This window comes from Astatotilapia calliptera, chromosome 22, assembly GCF_964374335.1.
Source record: "Astatotilapia calliptera chromosome 22, fAstCal68.1, whole genome shotgun sequence".
In the NCBI taxonomy this organism is placed as follows: Eukaryota; Metazoa; Chordata; class Actinopteri; order Cichliformes; family Cichlidae; genus Astatotilapia; species Astatotilapia calliptera.
Window position 1 is genome coordinate 17,005,157 of NC_137442.1, and position 12,756 is coordinate 17,017,912.

Below are 12,756 nucleotides of genomic sequence, written 5' to 3' on the forward strand. Positions count from 1 at the left end.
CTTTTGTTAAAATGTCCTTTAGGTGTCAACTTTGTGCGACTGTGTTCTCTGAAAAGCCACCTGTTACAAAAATAAGACAATTTTTCAAATTACTAGAATTAGTTACGAGTTATCAACTCAACTCAAACTGTCCTCCCCAGCTTTAAGGTTTGTGATGGTTAAATATTGGAAAAACGACACTATATACACTGCAGGAGATCTTGCAAAGACTCAACCCTTTAAAGCATGAACCATTAAATTAGATTGTTTTGGAAATGGAGTGTTTACTGAACCTACTGATACCTTTGTAAATATTGAACAAATGTAAGATTGTATATGAGTCTTCATTTGTATCATATTTGCAACAGCTGGCAATTTTTTTGCACTCTGAACATGTATTGTGCAATTTATTTAGAATTTTCAGGAGGATAACTAAAATCACACTGATGTAGAAATCTCAAAATCTCTAGGTTTTAAGGGGTAAAGCCAGAGCTGTCAGAACCTAGATGGCTAATAAAGTACTATCTTTGAAATAACTGAAGCACCAGCAGTATCAACTGTTAATGATTTGAGGGACTGAAAATAGCTACAGTCCAGGTAAAAAAAGAAAAACAGTCCAAAGCATAACCAGAGTATTAAATGCTTAAATAAAAGTATCTACGTGTGTGACATACGTATGAGCACAGACCGTTTGTTGAAAGCTGAAAGACAAAGACGTACATCCCAAAGCAAACGCAGAAACACACATTACCACCCACAGATGCAATTATATAACATGACACATGAAAGGATGCGTTTACTATTTCACTTTTAATCTGACTTGGCACAATAGTGAAGAAAGACAACATGCATTAGGCTTTATCTGCATAATTATCTGACAAACTCCATGTTCATCATGTGGTATTCAGCTGACTCTTTGTGTACAAAACTGTCTTGTTGCTGCACAGATACAGAGAGCTTCAGCTCTGGGAGGTCCTTTTTGTTTTCTTCTGCGACTATGAAGTTAAATATTTCAAAAATCTAAATGTTATCATCTAAAGAGCCCGAAGCAGCATGTATGAGTATGCACAAATGCACTGTATGCACAGAATATGAAAAAATATTAATATATTTTAGCTGACAGCTGACATTTTCAAATGCGTTCCTACTGCTGTAAGGCATCTGGCCTCTTTAAATGTGTACATTCAATACTACATGAAGTCATGCAACAGGCATGCTTAAAAGGACCAAGTTTACACCAGCAGGGCAACGAAATAGGGTCAACCACAGAGAATTAAAAAGCATATGGGACATATCCAGCATTTGTCCAGCATATAATAAGTCATTTTCTACACAGTCTATTGTCAAATTCTAACAATCTGTACTTGCCTTTCTTCAAACTGCAGCTTTGTGACCCACAGTTACATAAGACCACTATATATAGTTTACATGGCCTTGAAACATTCCTCATATCTGGTGAAAGAGAAATGCAATGAGAGGGAGAAAGAGTTGTTTCATCTGACAACACCTGACAGCTCTTCTAGCTCCTCACAAGCATGTCAAACTACCCGCCTCACACAATCTGTTAAAAAATAACATTCTCGTTTGCCTACAAAATGCACTGCCCACACGAGCACTCATCACGCTCTCTGATGCAGATTTTGCTGACTGCATCGAGCCTGTCTTTTATACCAAACGCCCGGTGTGATATAATGCTCGCGACAGGTCTGAGAAATGACGCTTTCTAGTAAGTGGATATTGAATTCTCGGGCTAATCAGGATTTGGCAGTTCCAGTCTTGCTTCGTTTGCAATTTTAAATGCTGCTAAACACATATTTTCAAATGGAGATTAACTGTGTCTTAATGAGTAATAAAAAATTACATTTCCCATACTCTTCTCTGTGCACAGAGATAAATATGGGACAAAGAGACTTCCTGCTCTGCCAAATAAATCATTTATCAGCCAGTCGGCTCTTAGCAATTAACAACGAGGAGCTGAACTACGGTGGACACAAATGACACCTCGACAAAGGCTTAGCACATCTGCTCACGTAGTATGGCTATGTCATGCTGTACTGTTCGAAACAGATAAAAAAAATTTTTACCCGTCTCCCCGGGAGACAATTAAAAAGGCTTACATCACAGAAACCTCTGAACTCTTAACAGAGGCCAAAAGAGCGGGTGAAAAGAGGAGGAAAGAAACGGAGGATGAGGAGCGTTTTCTAGTGCGTTAATTGCTTGCCTTGAAGGGAGCTTTTATCACACCAATAAGAGTGATGTCTTTTTTAATGATGGGTAAAGTGGTAATGACTGGGTGTAAATTGGGAAACCTAGCCAACCTGACCCTTGCAATTATAAAAAGGCAGTTAAAATCTCTGGAAGACTGCACTGACTAAAATACACAGCAAAATCACTGACCACATGCCCTGCAGCATTTTTTTTTAATGCTGATATTGTGAACATGCAAAAGCTAGAATATTACAGTTGGACTGTAGTTTGGTTAAATCAACTACAGTGCTTGTAGATTATTTGGGATTCGTGAAAATAAATAGATGCATGTTGCTCATATATTTAGAATCTGTACACAAGCTGAGTTTGTTTTGGACCATAAAATATGCGAATATTTTACATTTCATGCAGGCTTTGATGCATTATGCAAGGGTGCCCTCTTTTTTCTATGCAATTACAGTCTTACTTCAGCAAAACACAACCGCAAGTGTTCAGTGAAGACGCCACTCCAGAATGACCTATTGACCCTTTCCATGATTATTCCCTATTTTACAAAGCTGATGAAAGGGAGGAGACGCGTATAGGTGAAAGAGATTTTGGGATGACATGCATCTGAGCCTTTCAGCCAATTTTGCAGAAACTCTGCCCCACTGCTGCACAAGTAGACTTAAAGGGTATACCATACGTGATGAATAACACCTTCTAAAACACATGTCATTTTGCCAGTATCCCCAATAAGAGTACAGACTTGCCCGCTACAAACAGCTGCATGTGCTATAACATAGCAATCAAGTGAGAGACAGTGTGGAGTTATACATGCATAACAAGTACAGCATCAAACACAGAACCAGTGAAGCATAAGCACAATGTGGGATGACTTGAGCATAAAAATGTAAAAATCGTCTTACAAATAGATGTGCAAAGTTTCAAGTGGAGCCAGTGCATGCTTCAGTTTAAACCCCTGACACGACTGTCTCTTTTTAAAACTGTCTAGAGCTTATATTATAACATAAGGGGCGTGAAAAATCTGCAGTGCGCTGACTTTTGGGCCTGTGTTATGTGTGTCTATACATAACAGAGTTGCCACACCATGCAGAAAAGGCTCACACACATGTTCTCTTTGATGAATTTTTCATCAGAACTCATGTCAGTGCAAGAGCGGGAGCGAGTGTACTGCAGGTCTTTTCATTTAGAGATGTTGATAAATGATAGATTAGCTTAAAGACAAACAGTCGTGCTCAACCAGAGCAGGTGTTCTGACACATACGCAACATGGTCTTTTTATTATTTAAAGTTTGCATATTTTTCTGTCGTCACCTGAATTGAGAGACAAGTGCTTTTGATGAGAGGTGGAAGCGAGAATGCAATACATTTTTACAGTAAGGTAAATATAAACTGCATTTGAGATTTATCTATGTATGTTTCGGTTAAAGTCTTTATGTCCAAGAAGAACACAAACTGAAGGTCGTGTGAGACCATAATGTGTTATTTTGTGTAATTTTCAGTTGATGAATTTCCTTTTTATGGATTGAGAAGCTTTCTTTCATGCTTTCTTTGTAGGAGCCCATGCTAATGCAAACACAAAGGTCTATGAATAACCGTGGTAGAAATGTGTGCATATAAACCTGGGTCGAGAGGCAGCCACGTGGGATAATGCAACTATTGTATAAATATATACAAAAGCGACTCCTTTATATCTCAAGAGCTGCTCTGCTGTCATCTTGTGATGACAGAGTAAACGAAAGGCAGACTGAGATAATCTGTCTGTATATATGAGTGTGTGTTCCAGATAAGATTCATGTTGTGGGAATCTGTTTGTGTTTACACAGTGACATCATGGACCCATGCATCTTCTCAACGGGGACGAAAAGCAAGTCCCCATGAATTTATTTATTCAGTTTTAAAGGGCAAGACTTGTTTTAATTTGAGGATCAAGTCAGATTTAATTTATAAAATTAGGCAAGTAGTATTTATGGTTAAGGATGAAATGGAAGTCAATGTTTGTGTGTATTCGTATTACTGTTACATGCGGGGGCTTGAACCTGACCACTCACCAAGTTATGGGAACAAAACTGAAGTCACTGTGCGTCGAGGCTGGTTTTTGAGCGTTAGGCTGGAATTTTAAGCATGAACTGATCACACCGAAAGCGACGTGGATGAGGATGTCAAAAAAACCTGACAGTTGTTTGTTTTCCCGCTTGAACTGAGGTCGAGGCAAAGCGCTCACCTCGTCCTGCATTGTAGAATAATGTAGACATAGCAGCTTCTGCATAATTCACTGCAATTTCCATTTCAATGACATTTTGATGTCACTGCAAACTTGCAGTGTGAGCAGGTCCATAAGCAGAAATGAAAGGCTTTGTTCCTAAACAAAACAGTTGCATTTCAGCCTGTAGGGCTGATGTTATTGACACAGTTACGATGCACTGCTCTACATATTGACACTGAGGTGTCATAATAATGATGTGAAACTCAAAAGGTATTTTACGAACACTGTCGTGCCAGTTCTTTCTCTTTTTTTCAGTTCCCTGGGTTAACTGCTGAGCAGAGAGCTCATGTCTTCATCTGTGCTGAAGTCTTACACTAAACAGTTCAAGGGTGTTTTTCTCACACTGACAGAGATATCAGAAGCTATCAGCAACATCTCTTTGTTTTTGCTAAGCTCCAGTTCCTCTCTGTCACTGCTTATTTTTCAAGTATTCTCTTCATCCCTCTTTTGTTGCTCTTGTCTGTCGTTCACATCCTCATTTATTTGCAGTCGTGGTGTGCAGCATGAATTGTAAAAGCCTAATCTTGGCCACAGTATTTGCACAATGATGACATAAAACTGCACATATAAAGCCCCTCTGGCATTTATTACCCCAAACTGTACTTCGTTGTTTGATTATCTTTTCTTTTTTCCCAGTGTTTCACTTTCTTTTGCCCGTGGCCTGGTGCAGTACCATCTATTTAGTACTGTATGTCCCGCGGCTGTTAAGAGTGCATCATGATCACGTGGTTCAATTCTGCTGTTCAAAAATGTATACCTTGTAGCCTCAAGTCAAACACATTCATATTTGAATAACTTCACAGTTTGTCAGCACATAATATTTTAAGCTAACCTTCAATGAAGCAGTGTACCAACTACCACCAACTACTGTAGTCTTTAAGAAATCTGCAAACAGACCTTATTAATGTAGATGGATGCAATGGGTATCCCTCTCTTGCCAACACATGTGTGATCACATAGATCTGCAGCAAATACAAGTGTTACTATTATTGCCTGTCTCGTATCTGTCGCTAGCCTTTTCTGTCTGGACCAGCTGTGTAGAGATGAGGAGATGCAGAAATTGTCAGAATGTTGCATAAAACTGGGTTTTATATCCTCTGTGCTGATGACATTGCTTCCTTCTCAAGCACGTGCAGCACATAAATGATCACTCACGTCCCACACCCAGGGCCAACCCGGCTATCTTCCTGAAAGTAAAAATCTAAAAGTCTTTAGATTTTTATCTAAAGACATTTACACTTATTGTGACACATAGACCTGTTTTAATTATTAATTACGTTTTTCTTTTTTTTTTCTGTTATACAGTTTTGACGATTGACAAATATTACTGCAGAAGCTCAGTATTTATATTAGCATATTTAGACAATACCTTTAGCAGCAATAGGTTTTAGCAACAGCATCAGCTGCTAAGTTTGAAACGCTTGCTTATTCGTTTAGTGACTGTGCTGTTTTGTCAATTTATCTGTCGTTTTGGTGTTACAGCAGGAGTGTCACATTGGTCCCACCCCCACAAACGCGCACACATGCACACATAAATGAGTATCCACAGCATGCTGATGCATATTCAGCGACACAGATGTGCACATGGCCTGATATTTCTTTTCTGCTAAGAAAATCCACAAAAACATAAAAACAAAGAGGGAAAACGGGAAGTGGAGGAACTTGTCTTTACAGTATGTACAGAAAAGAAATACAGAAGCACAAAGTAAAACAGGAAGTAAACTGTGACAGATTCTCCTTGGTAGGCGCCTACAAATACTAATTGTTCAACCATGGATCTAATTAGAGCTTCTCTATAGCTGTCTGACCACACCATTACTTTTCTCTTGATCCTCTTTCTGCCCATTTCCCAGAGGGGTGGGAGGAGAGAAGAGGAAAAAAGTGATAACCCACCTGCTGAGGTACCTCACACAGTGATGGAAAATGCAATTTCTAAACCATCTGTGACCAGGTTTTGAAACAAAAACACCCATTACACGTGCTTCTTTTCTGTGCAATGAGAAAAGAGATTTCACATTTGGATAGATGCTCTATGCATGAGAATGCACGGTGTTTTTTAATCTCTTCAATGTGTGTGTGTGTGAGCAGCTTGTCATCTTCGTCCCTGAGTTTTACATCACCGCCAGGCACATTTGCGAGGGTGTTTGAAATCACCTGACAGCTTAAATTCAGATTCATCCCTCTCGCACTTCCTTAGTGTGTAAAATTATATATCAGTCACTATTGTCCCTTTAATTACAGTCATTACGCTTTGTGTGGATCTAAGTATTTATTCCTTTGTCATGTCACGCAGCTCAGAGTATAATTTCTCAGCATGATAAGCAACAGGAGCTTATTTGTAGCTGTGATACTAAAAAAGGGTAACGGAAAGATTATACAACTCCATTACAATCTACATTAACTCACACATGGCCTGACGAGAGTGCATGCGATCCTCTTTTTGTACATTCTGAACCAAACAACCGATATCTTCTTAATGTGCTGAGATGTTTCAACAATTCAAACGGCTGAGCAGAAATCCTAGCATGCCAAATTAAAAACAAGCACATATGACAGCACATATAAAAGGGCTTGAAGAGCTTCTGGTATTATGTAATAATATTACATGTGTTAAATGCTCTGTAGGTTAATCACTTAAACCACAGTGCATTAAGCCAAAACCTCTGAAAATATGTCACAACTACAGTAATGATAGGACATCGTGTGTGACAAGATGGTTCTCTCACTTTTATCTGTCGGTATTTGTAAATTAATGAAAGATCCTGTCATGGCTGTAGAGGAGGAGTGCTGGGTTCCTCTATTTCACCACCACAGCCAGCACCAATTAGTAGACTTCCAGACATTGTGTCTGTCTTGCTCTAAAACATCAATATTCTGTTTCTTTACTGTATTACCCGATTTGATTTAGTCTTTAAAGGCCTGTTCTACTATTAATCTCTTCTTATTTTTCTCGAGTCACTAATTGCATGTCTCATCATCCACTCTCCTTCACCCTCCACCTGTTTTCAATCCTATCCCTTTTCCTTTTCGCTGCTCTCTCCTTTCTTTAGTGTCATTTGTTTGCTCTATCATTTCATTGTTCATGTCATTTTGTTTTTGTACTCGTCTTCCTTTTACTCCCCATTAATGTTGTCTCGCTTTTTTTATTGTCTAATTAAATTGAACATGTTATACAAAAGCATAACAAAGTAACAAATGAAAACATTAAAAATCACCAATTTACAATTTATGCAACAGATACAAACTGTAAGCGGTCTCTCTAGTACAGATGAGTAAACTTATGAGTGTTACTAGAGGAGACATATTGTTAACGGTTTGCCAGCAACACCTGTTAAGCCAGGTGGACATGACTTGGAAAGAAGGAAGGTGGAAACGAGTCATGGAAGGAGGGAGGGAGGGAGGAAGAGGGGGACAAAAGGATAATAAACAAACCTGGAGCACACAGAGAGATGTCATAAATATTGCATATCCGTGGCTGACATGTGTGTGACTCAACAACAAGTGGGTAAATTAACAAAAACACCCCCCCCCGACTATTAAATGTGCAAATATGAGCCTATTTGCTTAATGACTAGCAGTGAAAACAATGAAAAAGGTCTAAAAATAATCAATTTTTTTTTGTCATTTAGCAAAAACAAAGCAACAAGAAGAGGAGTCAGTTGAAGTGAATATTGATCTCTTCCAATCTCAAAGGCCGTCTTTGACAATGATCAGACAAATTAAACACACGTCAGCGTGCACAGACTCTGTGTTTATAAGCTCTGTGATTAATGTTTGAATATGCTAATAATTCACAAGCTAACTGCTTTTAGTTTAACTAAAGCAACTGAGGAGGAGAAATGTATGCAAAAATAAAAGCATACAGTTACAGTGTCTTACTCACTGGAGACATTTTCGTTTCAGTGCCAGATTCAAACAACAATCGTGTCATTTAGACAGCTTAAACTTTTTAGCACGAGCAAATAATTGGTTCAGCATGAAAAATTTCCCACCTTCTGTGCTGCTGCCTGCTCGCTGTCACATTTCCAACATTCCCGTTCTGCTGAAAGTAGACACCAATATTTTAAAATCCAATATTTCTGACACATAGTCCCAATACTGATACCTTTAATGAGCATTTACCTATCAAATATTGTTTGGTGAACATAAACAGATTTTTATGCAGGGACAAGGAAGATCAACCCTACACTAGTAAGGACAACCAAAAAACACCAGGAATACATTTTTTTTAAGTTACTAAAAACCTTCACTTCAAAAGTTCACGTCACTTCCTTCAGCATTAAAACTTGAGTTTGCCCTGTGGCTTTAGCTATCTGAGATAGTGCAGGAGTCTGCTACTCTACCATATTTCAATAGTGCAGACTCTCCTTATTAAAGCAGCACAAAAGACTAATTATATCTGGAGCGCTTTGATTTACATGCAATTAAAGTTTCATGTGAACCTAGATAAAGTGGGCGATGGGGGGGGGGGGGAGGGGGGCAGAGGAGAGGAGATTAAGGACACCAGTGGTGAAGAGAGCAGATGTGTACAGTAACCGTGCACAAAGAGAAAGAAAGGTGGGGATGGGTAAGAGAGGTGAGTAGATGGGGAAAATAGCGGAGAGGAACAGAGAGGTGAGGTAAGCCATCATTTGGCTGAGGAAGTGATGACACAGCACATCCATCTCAGTGGCAGGTGCCTGCTGTTGCTCCTTTACAGAGGACACAAACTAACGAGGATAGAAGAGATCTGCACCATCATTACACTTTGATAATATCACACTGAGTCAAGATGACAGGATGCAGATAAAAATACTGCCACTTTAGAAAAAAAGACGCTCTGAAAAACACAAGTCCATAAATAGTTCATAAGTATCCTCTCTCTTCGTATCATCTCTGATGATTTGCTTTCAGGGTTTAATCAATAAATTCAGTGCAGTGAGCACTAAATTTGTATTTCATGATCACAAGCACGCTGGCTGCTTTATTTATACTACCTTAGATATGAGATCTTTTCCTTTTCGCTTGTTCAATCTGTGGTTTTCTTCTCCTAAAAGCTATTCTTTAGGTTACACTGTGTCCTCAGATGCTGCTTTTGGTTATGTAACATTATGGTTAGTAAATCAGTAATCATAGCCTGCAGTCACTTGATATTTCTTTCTGAAAGCACGGCTCTGTGATAAGGTAATGTGATGGATGCGCCTTGACAAGGAGCAAACTGGTCAAATTCAACACAAAGCAACCAAGAACTAGACATGAAAGAGCGGAACGGAGGCTTCAGTATTACTCAGCCAAATAAAAGAACATACAACAGTGTAATTATACAAAAAAAGCCCTCAGTCGCAAACACACAATTGATACCTACTGTGGGTGGGTGTGTCATTGTGTGATCATTAATGCATCACCCAGACACACAGAAGGTTTCCAGGCAAGTTATGAAAGGTTGAACAGTAAATAACATCCTGAAAATAACAGAGGAGAAGGGGAATGAAAGGAGGAAGAGGGGGATGGTGCAATAATAATGAAAGCAATAAGAGAAGGCCCATTTTCCCAGCTGTGATCTGTGCCTCAGTCAAGACAGTCAATTTATTCCTGTGTGTGTGTGTGTGTGTGTGTGTGTGTGTGTGTGTGTGTGTGTGTGTTCCCACTGAGCTTTCAAATGAGTCAAAATGACTCACTTCGTATTATCAATTACCCACTTACAGTACAGCAATCCTTTGTGTGTGTGTGTGTGTGTGTGTGTGTGTGTGTGTGTGTGTGTGTGTGTGTGTGTGTGTGTGTTACTTGAAGCCAGAATGAAGTCAAACATTAAAACTCACAAAAACGCACATGAGTCCCACACACTTTCACCCACTGAATACACGGTATAGCCATATTCTTGTTTCCACAACCTAGCACTGCCCTGCACAGCTAAAGCTATCGATACAGTACAAACACATTTACAAAAGGAAACTAATGCGACAATTTACGCTATGAAAATGACATCGTATGAGTTTTTAAGCTTATTCTAAAAAAACAAAACACAAAAACACAAGAAAATAAATAAGTTTTAACAGCAACTACACCGAACACAGGTGTTAAAATGAAATACTTGATAGTTCGACGGTAACGAATGACATCAGCATCTTGTCTTTTCCTGAGAAAATACAGCTGTCTTGGTTGTCAGTCGACGAACGGCACTTTCCCGATACGTCGACAGCTGGAGAAGCTCCAGGATGTTTGGAAACACACTCGCACGCACACGCACGGACTCCCACATTACACACCCCTCTGAGCGCTGCATCATGTAAACATGTAGCAGTCTGTACACGTTGGACTACTTCACTTTTACTAATTTACATATCATTTTCTTAATTACATACAGTACAGTGTCACACAAGCCAAATCTCACACATCAGCAGACATTACATTCCTACTGTCAGTAAAAAGTGCAGTCTTTGTTTCCCTAGCGATGCATTAACGGTAAAATACATTTACTTAAATTATGTCCTGTTTTTGTCTTGACCAGGCCTCCCTTCAAAATAACATCCGTTATTTGAATGGGAAAAGGAAGGTTCTTTCGCATAAAATCAGCACCATTCAGATATTTGACGTCCTGGAAAAACACAGAGATCACTACCCTCGAATAGAAAAGATGAAATAAAGTCACTTACAAGAGTTCCTTTGGCTCCCATCATTTGCACCAGGCGAGGTGGACATCCCAGCAGGATGCTTTTTGTCCTCACAGGATAACCAAAATCGGAGGAGAAGGGGGAAGGCAGACAACACAACGATAGTACACCAAAAACTCCACCGATCACGACAACACCTGCCAACCATGCATCCTCACACTGTCTCTCGGCCAGCACACATGCTCCTCGGCACAAAAAGATGCTTCAGAAAAACATTCTCATGCACACTTGTACACACTTCGGTGCTGAGCGTTGTTTTTTTTAAGAACCTGCCACTCACAAATCATGCACGTGCATGTGGGGGGATCAGCGCTGCACCAGTGTCTCGCTGTGGTGTGGAGACTGCTGAGGCTGACAGTGCAGAGAGAGAGAGAGAGAAGGGAGAAGAGCGAAGACGATTGGAGCATACCACTAGCTGCTGCTGAGCGAGGGAGGAGGGGGACCTGAGTAGAAAAGAGAAGGCAAAGAGGGGGTGGGAGAGAGGGTGTGTACGCAAGGAGGATAGAAAATAAGGAGCATAGACGCTTATGAGTTTGTAGGTTTGTGTGTGAAGCTGAGCAATTTTAGAAATCGTAACTCGTGAACACATTTGGCTCTGACCTTTAAACACACATGGATGCCTCTTAACCCAGTCTGCAGACTTTATATATCTGGAGGAGTAAGCTATTTTAATGAATAGGGATTATGAACACCTATTAAAGTGGATACAGAGCAAAGATGTCAAGGTAGCTAAACAGAACCATTTCTGAAAGGTTAGGCTTGCTGCTTTTGTCATGTACCACACACACACACACACACATGAACAGCCTTACACACAAATCCCAGCATCAAAAGTGAAACACACTTGTGCCCACACTGTGCCTCCACAGCCTGAGGGGGGGGACATAATAATCCTCCTCATTAGCATGATGCTGTGAAGAGCATCACAAATCCACCTAGCTCTGTCGCCTCCTCTCATGTCCTTCACTAACTCCTCCCGATTTCTTTTCTTTCATATTGCCCACCTCTTTTCCAATGCATGCTGAGCTCAAGTGATGGGACCTGCAAAGACACAGCTCTCTGATCTACAAGTGCCACTGACACAGTATTATGGAGATTATATATATATATAATGTTTTTATTTATTAGAGTAACATAGGGTAGTGAGTTTAAAGAGGAATTAAAACCTCTCTCTTTTTCTCACACACACACACACACACACACACACACACACACACACACACACACACACACACTAAAGCTAACCTTGTCAACCTTACCCTTCATCTTCAGGATCCTTCAAAGCTCTCAGCGCCTGTAGGGCCGTTCTGCTCGAAAACAAGCTACAAACACCAGCAGCCACAATCGATAGCTTTTGGACACAGCTGCACAAATAAAGCTGCAGGCAACTCAACGGAAATATTATAAGCCCCTTAATTAGCTACGGGTGATTATAACTGCAGCAGAGAATGAGCTGTGGGAGGGGTAAAAAGTGCACCGGCTGGAATTGAGGATGGACTCTTTGAGTATGAAATCATGCAATACAAAAAGCGAGTTATTAAACAGATAACTGCCCTGATTCACACTCACAACCCAAGAAATAAACATGGAAAAACGTGACTAAATATAACAGCTAATTTGTGAATAACTAATCAACAGCGCTACATACAT

General features: G+C 39.9%; 1 protein-coding gene across 3 annotated transcripts in view; it reads right to left on the reverse strand.

Moving 5' to 3' along the window:
• The window catches only part of dtnbp1b (dystrobrevin binding protein 1b), a 63,513-nt gene that overhangs the window by 15,200 nt on the left and 35,557 nt on the right, over positions 1-12,756 (reverse strand). For 2 of the 3 annotated variants that reach the window (XM_026155641.2, XM_026155640.2), the window contains exon 1: positions 11,089-11,482. The exons of the other annotated variant lie outside the window; for it this stretch is intronic. In XM_026155641.2, coding sequence (XP_026011426.1) covers positions 11,089-11,254 — 166 coding nt within the window. In that variant the 5' untranslated portion in view covers positions 11,255-11,482. Of the gene's footprint in view, positions 1-11,088; positions 11,483-12,756 lie in introns of those variants that run through there. 3 annotated transcript variants of the gene reach the window in all.